The 22,043-nt window shown below is 38.1% G+C and overlaps 1 protein-coding gene and 1 long non-coding RNA gene across 2 annotated transcripts; one reads left to right on the top strand and one right to left on the bottom strand.

Moving 5' to 3' along the window:
* The first annotated feature begins 819 nt into the window (after nucleotides 1–819).
* On the top strand, nucleotides 820–6,595 carry LY96 (lymphocyte antigen 96). Its single transcript, XM_005021208.6, has 5 exons — nucleotides 820–1,186; nucleotides 2,617–2,706; nucleotides 3,700–3,828; nucleotides 4,692–4,744; nucleotides 6,008–6,595. The coding sequence occupies exons 1-5, from the start codon at nucleotides 1,093–1,095 to the stop codon at nucleotides 6,107–6,109; spliced, it is 468 nt and encodes a 155-aa protein (XP_005021265.1). The 5' UTR covers nucleotides 820–1,092; the 3' UTR covers nucleotides 6,110–6,595.
* Nucleotides 6,596–6,609: 14 nt separating this feature from the next.
* Nucleotides 6,610–21,352, bottom strand: LOC110353029 (uncharacterized). The gene is made up of 3 exons (XR_005263192.2): nucleotides 20,915–21,352; nucleotides 20,112–20,186; nucleotides 6,610–8,780 (listed from the first exon to the last, which is right to left on the bottom strand). It is a non-coding gene; the product is annotated as an uncharacterized lncRNA (long non-coding RNA).
* Nucleotides 21,353–22,043: the final 691 nt, after the last annotated feature.

Below are 22,043 nucleotides of genomic sequence, written 5' to 3'. Positions count from 1 at the left end.
GCTTGAAATTTGTTTGTTTTAGTGTTTTAAATATAAGCACCAAAATCTGCAACCTAGGCTGCTTTCCAATGTCCCAGGTTAAAATCAGGCTCAAAATCTATCTTCAGTTATGACAGGTAGATTCTGTTTTCTTACAGAAACATCTCAATCTAAATTTGACAGCACTGGCTGTTATTTGCCTCATGTTCAGTATCCTTCTGGATGCATGGCTGTGCACTGCACCGGCAAAACATTCAGTGTTTGGACTTGGTGCTCCTGTACATATCAGGTGGTGCAGCTACTCTGATAGGGATTGCAGGGAAGAGAATGTCAGAGAGATAGAAGGGGGTCATGGAACTCATCAGTACCAATTTTATGGATTTTTAAGATAGTTTTCACTAAGAAGTATAACTGTAATAGATACAGCTTTGAAGGGAGTAGCTGGCAGTGCAGAACATCAGTGGTTCTGGTTGATAATGTGTTAGATGGTTGCATTGAGCTCCATCCTTACTGACATTTGGAAATATGTCATTGATTAAACTTATCCATAATGTCTGAGTGTACAGAGTGTACTTAAGGTATAACAAATTTTGCAAGAAATTCATTCTGAAAATGTGTGAGAACTCTTGACTAACCCATCAATAGGAATGCACTTCACTTTTTTTTTTTTTTTTTTTTTTTTTTTTTATCGTTCCAATATAGCTTTTCCCTTCTTTATTATGTACAGGAAATCTTGTGGCCATTTGAAATTATGCCTTAGCAAATGTTATTTCTGTCGAGTCAACTCAACTTGCCTTTTACACTCTTCTGGTAATCGTAAGTTTAGTTTTTCTCACTTCCCTATTTCACACAGTTTTCTCTTTCAGTTTTCACTCGTGGCTTGAGCTACATTGTCTGGGGAAGACATAACAACGAAGGCAGAAATTTTATTCACAAAATTTATTATGATGATAACTGATAGTGCTGCAATAGAATTAATTAAGATTGCAGAGAACTTGACAAAATAACTGAGTATTCCCTGAAGACATGTGACTGAGGATGACTATGCTGATTTTTTGTTCCTCTTTCCCCCAAACAAAGCGTTCTGTCCGGTACCGATCAAAATAAGTAACCATGTTTGGGCTTGTTTTTTTCATTTTGTTCACCCGTGGAGTCAGTGGATTTTTTTGTACGTCGTCAGACCTAGAAATGTCATATACTTTTTGTGGTAAGTAAAAAAAATAGTTTATTCTTTTCTTACTGGCTTGTACACAATAAATGTGGCAGTCTAAGGAAAAGTTTCTTTGATGAATATAGGAAAATATAAATAAGAATTTCAGCTGATGTATATTTCTGTTATTAATCACCCGATTATGGGAATTATGCTGCATAGGTGTAAATATTACCACAATGATGGCTACAGCAGCTAAGAGAGAAGTTGTTTACTGCTAAGTAAAGCAGACATATTTTGATTCAGGAAAAACTGAAAGATAAAAGATTTAAACTTGTTTTGCAATAGGTGTATTGTATAAAATATCCACATTTATTAAACTAATAACTTACATTCAAAAGCTTTAACTTTATTGAAAAAAAAAAAAAAGAAAAAAAAAAAGCAGAAGACTGCTTTGGGCTGGGGGATCAGAGAAGCTCTGGGTCAACAAAGCTTCTCTCTTCCTCACTTGCCATCTCTGAGATACAGGCCACTGGATCTGTGTAGTTTACTGCTTTTTTTCATCAATTCTGCAACAACTAGGTACCTCACAGCTCTGAGTGCTAGGCAGGCTCAGTGTTCCCATGTGAACTCAATGGCAAAAAGGTGAGATTTTTTAGGAGATATTTCACAAGGAAAGGACTATGCCTTTTGAAAATCTGTGTGCATTACTAATGTGTATTACCCATAAAATAGCTATATAAACCAAGGCTCAAGAGGGAATGTTTATTTTGGGTACTTTGTTTAATGCTAACACACATTTAAAAAATGTAACAAGTGTAAAAGTGGCTATACCTAAGCTTGCAAATTGAGCCTTTGGGACCAGGGTGTGTTTTGTTTGACTTTTTTTCTATTATAATTTCCTGTATGTAGCTATGATAAGAACATGAGTGCCAATTACCAGCAGTCAGACAGTTTCCCTTGGCACATCCCTTGCTTTAATCCCTAAAATAGAAGACAGAACTCACTGTAATCATGATGAAATAAATCACTGTTGCTACCTGAGGCCTTCAGCTAGCCTCGGGCAACATATAAGCTTATAGTTTCAATGGTTAGTATAAGTCAGCATATGTTCATCAGAGGTCCATGTTGGCATAATGCTAATAAAAAGTGTGTAACTTCAAAGTAGAAGTAAGCATAGTTTTGCCTCTGAGTGTTTTAGTACAAATATAAATGACCCTGAAACTGTTTCTTCTTACTAAATCTCAAAGTAATGTGATACTACTTTTGTCTTCTAAGCATGTAAATAATCAGAAATATCACTTTAAGATATATTTAATGTGTACTATGGATCATTAGATAACATAACTTTATAGTATATACCTTATATTAAATATATTTTTAATATATTTTTGTTTGTATATATATGTGTATACATATGTAAGTTTTTATCATTTCACTGGAGAAGACTGTTCACACTAATAACATGAAATAATTTTATCCTGTAGATTCTGCAGTTCATGATTTCATGTTTAATGTGACACCTTGCACCATGCTGAACACATCCATCTGGCATGCTGCTCTTACCTGGGTTCCAAGTGAGTCACTCATGCCTAGAGAGTTATATTCTCCAAGTGGAAAATAAAAAAAAAAAAGAGAGAGAGAGAGAGGGCAAGAGAGAGAACACAGGCAGAAGGATTATACCTTATACTCAATGTCAAATTATTTAGGAGATAAGTTTCTGTGATTAGCAATGCAATAGACGAAATACAGCGATGGACAGAAATTATGATTTCTAGACCATTTGTGGGAATAAGTGTGCCTGAGTTTGACTTGTTTGAGCAGTTGCCAGAGCTCAGCACACTGACTGGTACTGTACATGCAAATTTGAGACAGTTCAGGTACTTATGGAGAAAACAGACAATATTTTGCAGCACATAAGCTCTTCTGGTCTGAAAAAGACACAAGCCATTTTAAGGAGAGATAATATCCTGGCAGGAATTCTGCTAAGAACATGCATACTCCAGAAGCTGGAAATGTGGTAATGGACTGTGTGTGCAGACCCAGCTTTAAACTACTCTTTAAACACAGCTTTAAGCCAGTAAATTGTGTTAGTCAAGAAAGAGCTGTATCATAAATTTCGCATAATCTGTAAAAGCTCTGGAGGTGTGCTAAGATTGCTTCCATAGAAAGATATCTTTACAAGGGCTACAAGCAACCAGCACAGATTGTTTGTAATACTTGCTCACAGCTACGTATGTGGGACCTCCAGAGTTCTCTTCCGGGGATTTATTTGGACGAGCTGTGGAGCTGAGTGAACTCTATTGTCTTTGCTGAATGAATTAGAACAGATTGTGAAATTTGTCACTCAAATATTTCTTAAAACTGATGCTTTTTGATAAGAAAACAACTTTTTTTTTTTTTTTTTCTGGAAATTACAGTTTTCAAGGTATGCATTTTTGTTAATTTTGGGGAACTCTAAAAAATCCATATTTCAGAGAAAAATAGTGTTTATTTAAATAGTGTTTGTCTGTGCATGTACTTTTCCTACCTGCCAGTTACCTTTTTCTTACTTGCAATGTCTCTACTAGAAAGTGACATCGCCTTTTTGAAGGTAGTCTTCACTGTCTGGTATGATGGTGCCAAAGCATTACACTGGAAAGAAATTATTTGCAGTGGGGCCGATGATGAGTACTATGTGTGTGAAATGCTGAAAGGAGGTCAGTATGAAAAATACACCTTTTTCTTGCCTTGCAGGTTGCCCTCTCAACAGGGGCATAACCTGTTCCTTACTACTTATCAGATATTTTAAAAGACTAATTGGTCAACCCATGCAGATAGATAAAGTGGAGTTTCCAACTTCAGTTCTTTAGTGTTCTCATGTGGTGGTTTCCATCTCTTTAAATTGGGATTGATAATATCCTTTATCACATTATGACACTTTTATTGTTAAACAACTTTAAAATGACATGGGAAGACCACATATGACTGGACTACACACAAAACTTGAGAGGATCTAGGGACACTACTACCTTACAGACAACAGCTTATTCAGGTAAATGTATGGATGGTATTTTAGAGATACTCTCTCCATCTATGTGTATTTTTATTTTTTTATTATTATTATTAGAGAAGAGTCTATCCTGTTTCAGGATAGAACATTAACATGCCAAAGGCTCTTATGCAGAGAATTCAGGATATCATTTTAAAAGCCAAAAAGACCAGGACAGTGCTCAGAATATGCCTTCCACATTTTCCTTTCTTTGTAAGTGAATATCAGATCTCTTCAGTTATCATTTGTCTGAACTACTATTACAAGTTAAATTATTGGATTTATCACAGTAGGGTGGAATGGTAGAAGATGTTGCAGTGGCTTTCTGATTATTTTCTGTTTTCTAACATGTGGTTTAGACAAATAGGCAGAGTTGTAGAAGAATAAAGAGGTGAAGGCTTTATGCCTGGAAGAGTAAATGGCATTGGTAGTGCTGCTGAGAGATACGCTATGTTGAAGTTATTCAGAAAGTTTCATTGATGGCTCGATGATTAAATAACCATTTATACTGTAATTCTCTCTGTTTTACAGAAACAATTACAACAACATTTGACATTAAAGGAAAAAGAACAATATTTCCAAAGGTACTTTTCCACATTGTATATAAATAGTGATAAAATAACATACTTCATAGAATCATGGAATCATAGAATCACAGAATTGTAGAATCACAGAATCATGGAATCACAGAATGGTTTGGGTTGGAAGGGACTCTTAAGGCTAATCTTGTTCCAACTCCCTGCCATGGGCAGGGACACCTCCCACCAGACCAGGTTGCTCAAAGCCCCATCCAACCTGGCCTTGAGCACCTCCATGGATGGGGCATCCACAGCTTCTCTGGGCAACCTGTGCCAGTGCCTCACCACCCTCACAGTAAAGAATTTCTTCCTAACATCTAATCTAAATCTCCCCTTGTTTAATTTAAAGCCATTATCCCTTGTCACCACACCCCCTGAAAAAGAGTCCTTTCTTTAGCTTTCATGAAGGCCCCCTTTAGGCGCTGGAAGGCTGCTGTAAGGTCAGAGCCTTCTCTGACCTAGAGCCTTCTCAAAGCCTAGAACCTTCTCTTCTCCAGGCTGAACAGCCCCAGCTCTCTCAGCCTGTCTTCATAGGAGAGGTGTTGCAGCCTCTGATCATCCTCGTGGCCCTCCTCTGGACTCACTTTAACAAGTCTTATGTCTTACATTAATATATTTGGTGGAAAGATAAGTTCACCCAAACTGTAGCAACTGTCAGAATTTTTTTTTATGCTTGAAAGGACGAGTCCAGATTAATAGTACCTCTGAAATGTTAAATGTTTTCAGGTTATTATTCCCCTATCATTCCTCCTTTATTTTATAAAAGAAAAGATCAAAGATATAAGTTAATGTAACTTCTATTGTTCCATTCCATTTGGTAAATTATTTCTGTTTCCCTTTTGAATAAATCTGTCCATATTCTTTCTGCCCATTATACTTTCTCTTAGTTTCTTTTCACATGCTGATCTCTTCCTCCCTGAAACCCTTCTCAAAGATTAGAAGAGGGATAACAATATTCAAAAGTAAAAGCAATGTTCCAGTGTTAAACCAGGAACTCTGCTCAAGTCCTGGAGCTCTGCTCTGTGAGGGAAGGTGAGCTGGGACCGCTGGGCCACCAGTGCTGGCACTAGCAGGGCACTGTCACTCAGTGCCCAGTCAAGGCAAGCAATTCAGGGCTGGTGACTGTGACCAGAGCGAGCTGAAAGCCCTGGCACTGTGGTTTAGGCTAAATACAAAAGATCACTAGGCAGCTTGAGACCTCAGGTAGCCCCTTGGCCAAGAATGGGCAGCATTATGCACTAATTTCCTTATTTTCTCATTGGAATTTAGGGAGATTATAGTGTTATTATAGAAGCGTTCTCTGATGATTCTGAGAAGAATATGGTCATGTGCGTGAATTACACCATGATAGTGAAGAAAGATCCTTTCTGAACGTGACAGACATTTCAGATGAATCTGGAACACAGAGGCTGCTTCTGCAAGCAACTGGGATCCAATCTAGGAAATACGAAACACTCTAATTTTCCTGAAGCAAAAAACATTGTGTTCTGTGTGGAAAGCTACAAGATGGAGAGTCTTAGCAATTCATAGCATGGCTGCAATTGGATCCTCAGCCAGTGCACACAAAATCTCTTGGAATCAAGCATCCTGATGATCCCACAGGATAACTCCCCGTGGATATCAGAGAGCCACATTTCAGTGTGGTGCCTTGGGTTATAAAAAAGCCAAGTACTTCAGGTTACACTAAACAAACAAAAAGAATTTTTGAAGCCTTGAAGTGCAAGAACTAGAAGTTTGCCAATACTCAACTTGAAATATAACAGCATTTGAATCTGGAAACACTGTCGTTTTTTTTTCTTTTGTCTTTTTTCTTTTTTTCTTTTTTATTTCTTTTAACAATAAAATTTGTTAGTACAATCAGCTTGTGAAAACCCTTTTATTCTTGGTCCTCTTCTGATGATTTTTAGATGTTTCCTAATGTTCCACTCCATCTTCATGGAGCTGAAGAGGAGCAATGATCTGTTACGTGGCTGACGTTAATAAAATCCAAAGTGAAGTATGTTTTCAGCTGCACTCATCCAGTACAGCTGAATTCAGCCAACCAGAGCTATAACCACGAACACACAGGCTCATAGCCTGTTTTTATGTTTTGTTGAGCAAGGAGCTAAAAATCTGCTGGGCAGAGAACCCGCAGGCTGTCTCCTTCAGAAGCAGGAGGGTGGTTCTTGCTTGAACTTTTTCTCAGTTACCAAAAGCAAGTTGAAAGGTCTTACTGTGGCTTCTGCCTCTTGGGTAGCTCAGTGCTCAGTGCCCACCTTCCCTCCCTGCTGCACCTCTGTGCTTGAGACCTTTCACAAGGCTTTGATGGAGGACAAGGTTTGGCCCTTAGGAAGAGAACCAGAACTCCTTCAGGTCTCATGGCCCTTTGGTGTCATGCACGGAGAAGGACAGCAGACTGGCGCAGTGTGCAAGGGCTTCCTGCTTTCAGACGGGTACTGTACGTACAACATCAGGATGCTGTGTCCTCACACTCAACTTTAGGCTTGGTGAATTAAGGCACTTTTTCCCGCTACAGGTCCCCGTGTTGATGCTGTGCGTTGTGCTGGCCGCTAGGTCGTGCTGTGTCTGGCAGATTGTTTCAAAATGTCCGAAAACGTGAAAACGGGAACTATCCACCCCTCCTCTCCCAGGCTGCTAAATAGCAAACGTGAAAATTAGCAGAAGCAAAGCTTTTCATCCCACTTTAGAATATTTCAAGTTGGGCACCGCATAAAAAATAATAATAATAATAAAAAAGTATATGAAAACACATGCACACAAATATATTTAGTCCATTTAAAATAGTTTTTAAAAAGCTAGTTTGGCAATCCAAGGTAAAGTCACCAGGAATTAATAAAAATATGAGATAGGACTGCATTATGGCTGGAGACAAGAAGTAACAATGACATCCAAGTGGCAGTGAAAAACATCTGTGATACATTCATGTATCACAGACCATGACAGGAGCAGCCCATCACTGTGTTACTGCTTATGTTTGAATGAAATTACCAGTGTTGTAACCCATTTCCTCTTAAGCTAAAATAGCAGCCAGACAGGCTGATAACCAAGTTCTACTTTTCTTCTTCTATTTTGCTTGTTAGTATTACCTGCTTAGGGAAAAGGTTTTACTTACTATGATGATCTCTCGTACTTATTTCACAAAATTTTCCAACCAGATGAAACCTCAAAAGAGTTTTTAGTGACAGTGTTCTGAGATTGTTTTTGTCCTGAATTATTTTGGAGGTTAGATGAAATGTTTTATTTATTAAGTACCAGGTGCCACAGGTAGGAGAAACTAACAGCTATTGGAAATCAAATATATTCATGTGCCCCATGTTTTTTTCATAAGCACGAGTTTTAATGCCTTATAAATATTACAGACATTTACAGTATATGCTCAGGTAGAATTAGAATTTCTGTATCTAAATAGGGATGTTTACAGATAAACATATTCATTCAGCAGCTTACATTGCAGACTTTTATAGTGTAGCTCTAGCTGAAAGGTTATGGTTACACATGCCAGCAGCTAGGATTGCGAGGCAGAGAGCAGGAGCCACAACTTTATAAAGCCAAGACCTTTCAAAGGCCTCCAGCCTCTCTCCTGCACATGATCGAAGGTTTCCACTCACTGCAGTATTGTTGGCTGTCATTCCGTGCTCCCTTGTGTGCAAGAAGAGACAGGATTTCTGTAAGGTGCAAGATCATGCAGGCAGCTTACCCTGACGTTGCCCAGGTACCACAGTGTGCATGGAGCAGCGGAAGGCAGAGCTTTGCTCTCTGTATCCTGCTCTCCAGGAGTTGCTGGTACAGTACTTTTCTTTCTTCCTTTGTTGCCTGTAGTTGACAAAAGTTGTCATTTAACTTGCTTCCTTTCCAAATTTTTTCTGAGCCCACACCCAGGACTCTCCAACAAAGAGGAGTCTATTTAGGATGAGGGGAATTGCTGGAACTCAGTAAAGACTGGTCTGAAATTTTCTTCCACTTACTGGGTCAGCAAACATTGATCCATTTTTTCACTTCTTCATCTCCTGGCTCTTCATTCAGAATCTGAATGGTGTGAATGCTGTGAAGTAAGCCATTCACTAAGTAATTTTGGCTTAAAACATTCAATGAGAAACACAGGTTCTGATATATCTGTATTTTGCCAAGAGTTCCAGTGAGCTGTGCAAACCCCCATCCCCCAGCTATAAACCTAAACAAATTGAGGAAGGCCTGGTGTGCAGCTATAGCATGAAACTAATATCTAAAACCTTCACAAATCTCTCTTTTTCTCCGTCTCATTACTGTTGTTTTTAAGCGGCTGTCAGGATTTGCTGCAGATGGGAAAATAGCTTTTCTTCACCCCCTCACCCTCTGTCGCCAAATATGTAATTATCAGAAGAAGCAGTTCCTGTAAAATGTGTTTTTCAATAAGAGCACACACTTTCTGAGCTGTGTTATTATGGTTTCATTTGATAAAAACAGTAAAGCACACATAATTTTACACAAGAGAAGTCCTCCTGACCAGAGTAACGCACACATTTGCTGGCTCAAATAGTAACATCATTTGGGATGGAAGTAGAAAGAAAATTCCAGATAACTGAGATTTTACGAAAGCATATCGTGTTTCTAGGGGTGTTTGGAAAGACAAAAGCAGTCACTCAGTCACCAGTTGGCTTGGCTGGTAAAAAGCACACGTAGTTCTCCTGAGGGAATAAACTATATAGTGCCTGCAGCAAGAAGGAGTTGGACTGGATGATGCAGGAGATAGGTCCTGATCTGCACTACAGGCATCAAAGGAGAAACAGCAGCATTAATCCCTTTTGCACATTTTTTTTTTTCCTCTGTGGAAAATGCTAGTAATTGCCTTTGAAGCGTCAGTGTAGCGCACGGTGCTGAGTAACCTCAGCTGCTGCATTCTGCCCGCATGAGCCTGCCAGCACAGTGAGTTCAGGGGCAGCAGATGGGGATATGACATTTACAATGGGAAGAGATGGGAAAGGAGGGCTGGCATGCCTGGAGAGCTCAGGGGAGAGAGGACAGGAGAAAGAAACTGTGGAAACTCTCTTTGCTTGTATTACAAATGAGTGGACTTTAGCAATCCCAGAAAATAGTCACCGTGCACGTGCACTGACTTTTCTGGATCCTAGACGTGGGCCTTGCTGCATGCTTCCTGTAGATAAGTATGTCCGTGACATCTTTTTCTTGACATACATTTCATACTGGCAAAGAGAGGCCTTATATGTATATAAAAAATATATATGTATATAATAGATATGCATATGCATATATGCATGTACATATACACATATGTACTTGGCCCAACAGTTTCCCAAAGCTTCTGCCTGCAAAAGAACCTTTTTCTGTCTTGTGATTTAGACTAAATACCTGTCAAAGGTGTTTTTAAAATTAAATTTCTTTCTGCCATAACTAAGAAATCAAAACTTTTAATAGCAAACCAGTTTCTTTGCTCACAGGATGGAACAGTCATTCCTTCTGAGTATTAAGGTCTCTGTATGCCCCTGTTTTCCTGTTCTGAACAAAAACTTAATGTACAACAGAATAGATTTTCTTAAACTGTAACTTCTGTTAGTCAGGCACACCCACTATGTTTTGAGTTCTCCATGACATTTGACATCTCTCCAGAAGAAATACCTCCATCCTAATTTTGAATTTGGATTAATTCTCTTACACATTCTGTTCAAGCAGAATCAATTTAGACATTTCACTGTATTATCTATTTTTTCTTAAAATTTTAATATAGTTATGTAGTTTACATTTTCATTAATTGAAATTAAAAAACAAAACAAAACACTCAACTTCAATAAGTAAAGTTAAGTATAGAAAACATGGCAAAATGTCAGTGTTAGTCCTCTGAAAAGAATAGAATTGAAAAACCTGCCCTTCACTTACAAAATACATTAAAAATACAAATAATCAAACAAAACATAATACCTACAGTGAGCTGCTGTTCATTTTGACCCTAAATTAACTCTGTTTTAGAATGGCTTGATTTTGATTTTTTTGGTAGCTATCTTTTATGATCACATGTGGTACTGAAGAAATCTGTCCTATGTGTAGGGATATTTCACATAGTGCGATTTGATTTATATGTTTAAAGCTTTAAAAATAGATCAACAAGCATCATTAATGAAATTTTCACGTACAACTGTAAGAAAAACAGACTGTCAGCAGCAGTATGCCTTACTGATTCTCCAAGGTGCATATCAGGCTCTGACTGTTAGATATACAGTTTCTCTAATCTGTAAAAGTTTTGAAGATTTTAATATTCTAATTATGGAAGAAAGGATTTCCTAAAAAAAAATAAAAAGAAAAAATCAAAAGAAATTGTTTATCTGCAGTGAATCAAACTATTAAAATAAAGAAAAAAGATTCACAAATGGCTAATGAGGAAAAAATGGTTGGGGGAAATAAATAGTTTTGATAATTTCAGAATGTTGTCTATTTATTTTGACCAAATAAGTTATAAAACTATTGGGCTGCAACTCACTTAAATATAGAGGGGTCAACTTGTGATAGTTGTACTCATGCTAACATCTACTTGACAATCTGAGTTGTCCGATAGGATGCAGATGCATAGCCCAGTTTATATGCTTATATGACTTTATATGCTGCCTTCTGGAATTGGTATGTAAAGGGCAATCTGAAGACTTAAAAAAATATAGCAGGAAGCAAGGTGACTGGGGGAGCAGACCTAACCATATTTTTTGACATTTAGCGTTTTTGGGTCTATAACAAGCAAATGCTGTAAGTATATAAAATATGACTGACCTATACAACTCCTTCTTTTGCACCGGCATTTAATTGGCTTGTTGCCTCTCTGCATACAGAGGGGAAACCACAGACCTCACAGGGTTTGCTCTGGGCTTAAGCTGAAAGATGGTGCAAGTCTTTTAGAAGTGATATTCAAAAGCCTGTGAATGAGTCACCCGAGCATGAAGATGATTAACAATTCACTGCCATGACTGGCACTAGGATTTTAGTGAAATCCTGGACCTGACTTGCCAACTTCTGATAAGCCATACTAGAGGTGTTGAGCATCTCCAAATCTTATTGGAGGTACTCAGCAGCATACATTTTCTTATGTACCAGTCTTAGCACAGTCCTGCAAGTATAAATGAGAAGTCTGTGATAAAATAGACAATATTTCCTTCCAGGCTGGTATTGGTTCTGGTACAATGTTGACTCGATTCCGGTGCATGGGAAAGGGAAGCAACACAGAGAATGCCTTCTTCTGGCCTCTGTGGAGGGACACTGATCAGCAAAGCTCACCATCACAGTCACTGTTGTGAAGGGAGCAGAAACACAGCTGCTTCATTCTTCACTGCTTCTCCACCAACAGTCACAGACAATCTTTGTAGAATTCTACTCTTTCACAAAAAATCACAGTGTTCTGGTGGAAAAAATGTGGAATAAAATGATGATCGTTTTTTCAGTTTTGAAAGTATGGAAGAATATACGGAAAAAGCACAGGTGGGGTAAACAGTTACATAAAATAGATAATCAAATGCAGAAAGATGTTTAAAATATTTATAGATCACAGTATCAGTGAGTCAGGCAGTAATATTAGATTCATTTGTAAGAGAAGATTTTCTCCAAACATTCTGTCAATACAACAAGAATGACTAAGATGCCATAATTCTGTGAGAAGAGCTAAAATTCACCATAAGGTCAAGGTATTCAGCAACTACAATTATAATTATTTGTTTGATCACTTGTTTGTTTTTAGTATTTGTATTGCATTGATGCCTTCTGTAAGTAGCTTGTAATCAGGATTGTTGCTTCCCTGCTGGTTACTGTATAAATATTTATGAAATTAGTGAAATAATATTTTAAGGCTTCTTTGAAATGATTCATGGCCAGATCCAAAGCACATACTACACATAAAGCCCCAAGAAAGTGACCCAAAAATCCTTTGATTTTGTAATGGGCAATGAGATTATTTGACATCTCTGAAGAGCATCCCAGAATTTAACCAAGTGACTAATTTAACCTAGAATTTAACCAAGAAACTAATATATGAAAAAAGCAATGCTTTTTAAGGCACATTGCTCACTGTAATCAGGAGGAAACCTTTTTGACTACTGTCTCTTATGGGCATTTCATAGTTTACTAGTTTCACAGAGGTTATTCGCAGGAACTTCTGTAACTGGTGCACAAGAGGAAAGCCAGTATCACTCCCCAGTGGACCTGACTGTCTACTTTCAGCTAAAACCCAGCACCATCTACTCTGCAGGGTGGTGAGCTTTCACCAAGGTATAGGTTTGAAGTAGTCTGATCTTATAAATTAGCCTGAATTGCCTAAAATCACAGTAATAATGGATAAGTATAATTAGGTATAATTTCCCTATATATTGCAAGAGTGACCTTAGAGGAAGTAAATGATTGGCACTGACAAGATGAAATTGTCTTGTTTCCTAGTCTGTTTGATTTTTACTCAAAGATAATTAGAGTCAGGCTCACTAATTACATAACAAGATATTACATAACAAAGTATTATTTACATTTTGGCCAGTTACAAACTATGAAATATGAATGCATCTGGTCCCAAAGTTCAAGATACTGGAAACAATAAAAATGAAGGTATTTTATACCAGGGTAAATGTCTTGTCATGTGCGTAATAACATAGAGAGAACATAACAAATACATGGTCACCTGACCAATCTACACATGCCATGTTTTTCTACCAAGAAGAAATAAATATCAAAAGGTTAAAACAACAACAAAAACGCCAATCTGATGGTTATCTTGCATCTCCAAATTTTTCAAGTTCTTGATCTTGAATTTCATGCACGAGGTTGTGAGTATTCCCATTTCCTCCCTCCCCGCACACCATTTTAAATTTGTGAAGCAATTTGTGCACTTGTAGTTGAAGCGAAGGCCTCTTCGAGGGGTGAGGCTTTTGCCCCATTCCTCGGGGGGTGTCAGTTACAACAGAACAGCAGAGATTTTCACACAAACCAGCAACTGCTACTTTATATGCTTGGTAATAAAACTTATCATATTCTACAGGGTACATTTTTTGAGTTATCAAGACAGCATTATTCCCTTCAGGAGATCTTGTTGCTCATGAAAGCAAACTGCACAATGTTGACTGAATACTTTATATACTTTATTCATTTCTGTTGTAAAAAAGGAAGCAATATTTGACTATTTAAACTGGTAAGATAAATACTAAATTGTTCAAGAAAGAAATGGAATTTGCTTTGTTTAGGCTTTTAAATTCTTAATAACTCTTCCAAAGTTGGTACAAAGCCTGGAATAAAAGAGCGAGGTTGGCTGTAAGTTAGTGCCTCACTTTGTAAAATCAACAACTGCTCTATGAATTGGAGTGTTAGGAGAGCTTATTCTCGCTGAAGATTGACAGGTTATTATCTTGCTGAATAAAAAACGAGCAATCAAATGTGAAAGGAAGCTCTGTACTTGGAATCAAATTCTACGCATCCTCAAGCATGACACAAACTTGCTTAAGTCAATGAAGCCATTTTTTAGACAGACTTTTACGTCTTGGCCCTTGATAAGTGCCTACACATAATATGCACTTGTCACTAAGCTCCTAAATGGCTCAGAAAACTAGTAACATGGCAGAAAGCTGTTCACCTGTAGACTGTCAGTCTGAATCTGTCAAACAACCAAAAGTCCCTGCTGCAAGAAATTTTATGCAAAAAATCGAAACAGTACTGAGAATATTAAGGCTGCATAGTTATACACTCAAATCAGGAAGTGTTGTCACTCATTTTTAATGTGCTCCTTTCTGCTACAGCCTTGCTATTCAGTCTTTAATAACCTAATCACATATCACATTTTAGGGAGTGCAGTGCAGGCATTTTCCCAAAATCTGCAGATATATTTGCTTTGATGAAGAGAAGTCTTTATGCAGTTTCTGAACACCTTGTAAGCTTATTACAGTCTAAGAGAAGGCACTTAAAAATAAGCACATATTTGAATAGCACAGCACATCACAAGCCCTGCCTCATGATCAAAGTTTAGCTGTACTGGAAATGTCTTCACTGACAATCAATTCAGTTAAAATACCAAAGCTGAAAGGAGGAATACCTGTTTAAACTGTATGGAAATCCTATATAGTCAGCAATATTAGAATTCAGTAGGTATAGATTAAATAGTTTTTGCCTCATGGGATTTCATCGACTATCACCAAATTAAATACCCAGGTGCTAGCATCCAGACCTAGATGTTCCTTTTGCATTTTCAAAGGCAAATACAACTTATTGCAGCTTTACGGATAAAGAAGAATCTCCCCTAAAGTTATATTGCCTTATTTTTTTTCCCTGTTACAGGTCTCCTTTTTTCCTGAAAATTTCTCTGTATTAGCAAATATCCTCACCTCCCCTTAGCACATTAACTATGGTATAAAAATCTCCTACAATATGGTGAGGTTTTTTGCTTGTCAGATAACTCAGGGTCACTCAATTCCATGAACAGGTTAAAGTTTTGAAGAAGGCTTTAACATTGCCCACTGGCTGAATCGTCACCTTTATAGGCTCACTATCAAAAGCAACCTAAATGGCAATTCCCATAGTGATCATGTGTATTTCTCCTGAAACAGACCTGGAATTATAATTTGTTGGGAGTCTGATTCCTGGTCAACACTTAAAAGGATTTGCTATCAGGTCAAGCTTTTCAAGAGTTGTTGAGTTGAAGGCAAAGCTCAGATTTAGTCATACAGCACTGAAATGAAAAGAACTATTATATATATTTTTTTTCTTAAAATGAGGTGTTAATTATCCTACTAATTAGATCCAAACTAATTAACTTGGAGAGTGATTGAGATCATACAAGAAAAGTTGTAAGGAAAAGCAGTAACGGTGATGCTAAGCCACGGAGGAAACAGGCAGCAGAGCATAGTCAAGAATCCCTTACCAAGGGTACATGGTTTGTGCTCTGTTTGTGACTAAAACTGCTCATGATTGCTCAAGCACCTTCAGAGCTTGATGATGAGGCCTGTGGGAATCTGACTGACTTGACTGCAATGATGTAAGTGTCATGTCACCGAGGTCAGGAGACCTCCTGTGCTGCATGTCTACCAACACCTGAGCTGTTTCTGTGAGCACCAATCTGGGGCTAGTATCACTCTTCTCTCTCGTTTTAATTCTACTCCCATTTTGCTCTGAAGAAGGAAGAGGAGGCTATCTTATCCATCAGCATCTAAATGGAGAGTCATCTGGATGTAGAGTCAGCTGGATCACCTCTGCCCATAGTTCAGCATCAGCCTGAAAGTAAGGCTGTGAAATAAAGGACTTGAACAGCTTCTGTTGCCTTGGAGCTATTGTTTCACTCTCTAGCAAGGCTGCTTTGAATATTAAAGAAACTAATAGCAATTCAAATTAAAAACAGTGATTAACAGTATGTACCAGCCTAGTGTGCTTACACTGTAAGAAAGCAAAAGACAATAGAGAATTGTCCAAAGCCTGCATTGCAAAGGTGAAAAAACTAAGTGGTACAGTAGCTGCTGTAATAATGGTATTTTATACTGCAAAGTGACCCCTGTGTTGGTATTTCACATAAAGCCAAATTCTGGAGAAAACAGAAAGTATGTTTTATTTAATCTTTAATTTTAATTTAACTAGAAGCACATTTTCTTTGATTTTTTTTTGTGGGGTTTTGTTGTTGTTTTGGTTTAATTTGTTTGTTTGTTTGTTTCCCTGGGACACTACTGTGAATATATCCTGCAATGTCATGTCCATTAATATTATTTTCAGATGCAGTTTTGCCATTCTCTTTTACAGGCTTAGGATTAATTTTAATTGGTTTTGCTTCTGCTATTGTCTTCAGTTTCCAGCCCCATGCCAGCCATACGCCCTTACACATTCTTTCAGTTTTTCTTTTCAAGACAAGCCCTAGCTATTCTATGTCTTCTTTAAATCTTGTTTTATTTACAATCTCTACAATAAATTTGTTCTGCATGCAGCTTTTGAATATGATATGTATGGTTAAAAATTATTGTTCTTTTAATCAGCATATGCTACAGATATTTATTCATAAACAAAACAAAATAAACAAACATAAATAAACATAATAGTTTGTTAAAGAAATTATGTGTGTGTACAATATATATTTGTATACATAAAAGCTTTAGCAGCAGACATAGCAAAGGAGTGGGAGCTGCTTTTTAACACTAGCTGATGTAGTTAAAGCTCCTGTACTGCCTGATGTAGTCACAGGTTCCCCTCACTCTTCCTATTTGGATGAGGCTGCAACTACCCTTACTGCATGAATATCTTGAGTCTGTTAGGATGGAAGCCATATTAGGATAAAAGAATATCAATAGACCTCTGTATTTCCCCTCTGTACAGACATGGATCTCATCCATAAAGTAAAGAAATTACCTAAACATTTTCTAAATTTCAATTTAAAACAAAAAAACAAACAAACAAAAAACAGACAAAACCCCAAACCCTCTGACCCGGGGAAAACCAGCAAGAAGTTATTTCTCTGTGTAGGCTGTACCTTGTGTTAAGAGGTGTTAAGCAGCCACAGCTTAGAGTATTACAACATCAAGGGTGCTGAAGAATCCTGTGATAAAATGAAGCCAGCTCATTTGAACACATGTGTTAGGGATTTTCAGAAATGGCTCCTGTGTTTGGTTTTACTCATCATAGTCTGTTCAAAACTGGAACAAACACAACTTTTTCTATTCTCTTACATCTGTTGGGTAAATTCCATGTGCTGAAAGCTGATACAGACCTATTAACTTTATTTAGAGATGGAAAGTCTTTGTCCTTCTTCTGGTAAGCCAATGTGACACTGCAGTTTAGATAGAATTTTTTTGTCTCTACAAAAATATTAACAATTAATCTGAACTAATGCTGCTGCAGATATTATTCTAATAGAAGTCCTGCACCTATAAGACTTTTCATAACTTTGAAATCCTACACTCACCTACTTGCTCATAGGCTATGTTTTTGATAATGAGCAGATATGGGCCTGAAGGGATACTCCTTTTAGAACTGCAGAGTATCTGTCCCATGAAATGAGAAGGAAACATCACTATATGTTTCACTGAAGTGCTAAGAATAGCTGAATGTCTATCTCTAGAAAGATTTGTAAAACTCTTACAGCGATTTTTCTAAGGTAATGTCTTCAGCCTTGGGATGATCACTTTCTTGATGCTGCTACTGTCAGTTGTGATGGGGAGTGGTCCTTCAGATATGCTGGTAAAGACATCCTGTGCTACTGCTGGGTTGCAGGGAGTTGGTTGCCAACCTGCTTTTGCTTATAACATGCTGGATCTGAGCCATCCAAAAATGAGAAATTATTGTTAGGCTTCTGGCCATGCTGTCCAGAAAGAGGTTTCACTAAAAACCTTGCTACTTAGGATGGCCAGGCACAGAGAGTTACAGAGTGTGGAGATCCTGATTTTCTTCCCTTAACACGGGCACCAATGATCTCAAGCAATTTGGCAGACCACAAAGCTGGGAACATGCTCTGACCACACTGGACTAGGCACAGAACCAAAGCTCTGTCCCTGACTGGTTGGGTGAAAACACAAGTAATTAACCCCCCTCATACCAACAGACAAACAAGTAACCCAATGGGACTGGATAAATATTTAAAGGCAGAAACTTCAGTGCCTTGTAGTCTTGTTGGACTTGTATGTGTTCCTTCTCTAAAGGATTTTCTGGGCAGCTTTCTTGTAACTGAGGTTTTATATCTCCATGGGTTGGTGTTAAAATTGAATGCAATATGTTATTCTGACCTGTTTGCTAAGAAATTACAGGCCTGTGGGCTGCATGTGGCTTTGAGTTTGGAGGCTGTTCAGCAAATAGGGAATCCTTACTCTCTGAAATGTAAAGCAACCTTTTCACTGGGTTCATAAAATACTGTACAGCAGCGTTAGTGACAAACAGTTAAGTGTTTAAAGATGAAGGTGTTGATGTTGGCAAAGTGAAATGAAGAGAGAAGGTAGTTCATTAGACTTTCCAAGTTAGCACTTCATTTACTGAGCTTTGCCTTATTTGTTTAATAGCCAGCAGTGATGAGACTTTTCATTTCATACCTTACTAAAGTGTATTACTTTTTTTTTTTTCTTTTTTTTTTCTGGCTACTCTGTGGAATGTGAATTTAACTCTACCCTGAAGAAAGAGGTTCCACACAAAATTCTGCCACAATAATATTCTTAGGTTTCTACATACACAAGAAAAGGAAAGTCTTTTGACTTGAATGGAATATTGGCCAATTTATGAAGGCCTAAAGAAAAATAATTCAGCATAATCTACAGCCTTGGGGATGGCTTGAGTCTGAATTTCCTTGCCTAGCCCTTACCTGCTACAACAGCTTTGCAGTTCACTCTGGAGACCCTAAGCTACTTCTGTAGGAAAGGTCATTGGTATTCCCAGTGACGACATTGATATTTCAGGTTGGAAATTTGGAGAAAATTCTTCTCAGAAAGAGCAGTCAGGCATTGGAATGGGTTGCCCAGGGAGGTGATGTCCCTGGAGGTGTTCAAGGAACACACTGTCCCTGGAGGTGTTCAAGGAAAGGTTGTACATGGTACTTAGGTTTAGCGGGTGATATTGGTGGTAGGGGGGTGGTTGGACCAGATGATCTTGGAGGTTTTTTCCAACCTTAATGATTCTCTAATACTGGTTGAAAATGGACTTACAACTTGGACTGTAACCTTAGGCTCAATATGTGACACAGGGTATTCTCAAAATGAAGAACTTGAAACTTTAATCACCAAACATGAAAAGGCTATTATTTGCCAAAAACAGGTGGCCATTGCTATCAAACACAATGCTGGCTGGATTGTCAGAATTGCAACAGAAATAGAACAAACTGCTGGACATCATTGGTATGATGTTTTTATGAGATACGTACCATCTGCAAATGGCACATTGCATCTTGTGTTACATCGCATGATCATTGTATTATTGTGTTGTATTTTATTAGTTTTGCTATTAATATGTTTTTATATCCACGTTTATCACTTATCTCATTGTGTTGAAAGCATGTACTACCAACTGTTACCTGAAAATCAACTGTCAAGCTAGACATGACTGCTCAGATCTTTCTTATGTCTTCATCGAGGCAAGAAGAACAACTGTACCTACGCTGTCTGAGATGTTGGGTTTGCTAGATATTTGGTCCACAGCAAGGCGTGTGTGTGAGTGCGCCAGCTCCTGGTCATGCCAAAACCTGGTGTACACTGGGAGCACTGCCATTAGGTCACAGCAAGAGCAATGCGTAGGCAGGACACAGGGTAGGAAGAGCTAAGGGCCACTCTGTTGCCATTGTCACCTGAGCCTCCTGTCCCTTGCAGCTCTTCTCTACTGAAGCTTTGCATAGAAGATGTCTGGCAGTCTTCAAAACCCACTAACCTATGGAAATGTGTAGATCAGCTATCCAAGCTGGGGTATAACCATACCAACTTACCCCCAAAAAAGCCTCTGGAGTGGATCCATCGTCTGAGGCTCTTATGCTTCCAGTGTGACGCAAGGGATGCCTGCACTGTGAGGGAGGAATTTGTGAATTAGTGAAGGGATGAATTAGAGAACTCACATTAAACTCATCTGTACAAAAGGGAGTGAGCCCACATTTGATTTTCTTTATAACCTAATGACCTCGTGAAATAAAGTTTAGTTTGCCAAGTATATTGTCCCATAAATTGGAGAGACCCAAATGGACGGTGACATTTTGACATGTGACAGAGGTAATAAAGCAGCAGATAAAGGGAAAGCTGGCATATTCATTCCTTAAATTAATGAGTATCTCTGATTGCAAAGGCCCACTATTCAGTGTAGATATGAGATTGATATACAATACATGGCTTAAGACAGCTGTAAATGATTGTAGATATAGAGTAACAATTTTGTTTATTTATTTACTTTTCTTAAATAGAGGAAACAATGCTCTGGCTTTTCAGGACAATAATCTTTGCCAGACACCAGATCACCAAAGCCTTTCAGATAAGAGGTAGTGGTTGTTTATTTATGTATGTATGTATGTATTTATTTATTTATTTATTTTTGTCTGTTACTGTTTCTGTCAGTGTTAGAAGAAATAGCTCAAGACATGTCTTGATCTCAAAAGACCAGAGGTAAATTAAAGTTACTTGCATTTGTGCTAGTGGGGTGTATTTTAAGTACAATTATTTAATTCAGGTGCTTAAATGTTCATTTATTTCTTTGTTTTAGCTTAAGAAAGTTACCCCTAAAAGATTAGATCCTCACACATACCTTAGCTTTCTCTGAAGTTCTCTACTGCTGTAAGATTTTTCAGTTGGTTCCTCCTTTTCTTTCCTAGCTTTGTCCTTATCTAGGGAATTTTCCTCTCCCGAAGGAGACTACAAAGCTTACTGCATACCACGCATATCTTACATGCTGTCCTGGGAGTCAGCTGCAGAGTCACCCTTTCTGTCTGTTGTCCAGTCAATGAAAATAGATTCTCAGTCCCACAATTACGAATCATAACACAGTTCCTGGCTGTGTCAGCTTACTTTGCTTGCTTCACAATAACAAAAATGAAAATGGCAGGGGCAAGGTTTTCAAAGAGAAAGGCTGTGCCACTAGCTAGTTAGTGAGTCAGATAAGCTCATTACAAATCTACTTGGCAGATTTCAGTGAAAATTTTGCTTTCCCTTCTAAAAAGATGATCAACTCTATAACCCTTTGGTATTTGGCAGGAAAGCTGGCTGGCTGGAGGCACTCTGGAAAAGCTTCATCCCGGCTCTCTAACAGAATGTATTTTTTCATTAGTAGGTGTCGCTTCTCCAGCACTGTCTGTCAGTGGCTTTGATTGCTGGGGATTTCTAGAAACAAAAGCGACAAATGCTTCATTTCCCCTGATGCTGCTGAGAAAAGTGGCAATTACCAAAATGCTATGTTTAAGGCTCTTGGCTTCTGTGTGCGAGGTCAATTGTCTCTCTCTGAGATTGAGACCAGTTCACTTTGATAGATCTGGATGTACAGGCACTTCAGTTTCAACTGTTGCTGCTATGTTTGTATTAGGACTACACCAGCAGTGGGTTAAAGCATGGGTGGGGAACACGCTCAAGGAACTTTGATTACAAAAGGGATTAATAGTCCTGTTACACAAAATTGGAGGCTTAATTCAAAAGCATGCCAAGCCCAACACTTGCTTTATGTCTGACACAGCAATAACTCACAATAACATCACTGCTGAGGATAACTGAATAAGGAATTCACCTGCACCTGCATTTCCCTCTTATGTTTTATTACCTGTTCCTTTTGAACTTCAGGAATTAGTTGGCAGAGAGATGGTAGCAAGAAAAGTAAATATATACTGAAAGATTGGTGGCTATATTCAGTTTCTTTGCACAGGAGGAAATAACATGTATTAGAAGAA

This window comes from Anas platyrhynchos, chromosome 2, assembly GCF_047663525.1.
Source record: "Anas platyrhynchos isolate ZD024472 breed Pekin duck chromosome 2, IASCAAS_PekinDuck_T2T, whole genome shotgun sequence".
NCBI classification, from domain to species: domain Eukaryota; kingdom Metazoa; phylum Chordata; class Aves; order Anseriformes; family Anatidae; genus Anas; species Anas platyrhynchos.
This window is presented reverse-complemented; position numbering and strand designations above follow the sequence as displayed.

Coding starts and splice junctions, on each gene's coding strand:
- LY96 (XM_005021208.6), top strand. CDS start 1,093: ATGTTTGGGCTTGTTTTTTTCATTTTGTTCACCCGTGGAGTCAGTGGA. Junction 2,707..3,699: donor TGCTCTTACCTGGGTTCCAA/GTGAGTCACTCA, acceptor TGTCTCTACTAG/AAAGTGACATCGCCTTTTTG. Junction 4,745..6,007: donor AAAGAACAATATTTCCAAAG/GTACTTTTCCAC, acceptor ATTGGAATTTAG/GGAGATTATAGTGTTATTAT.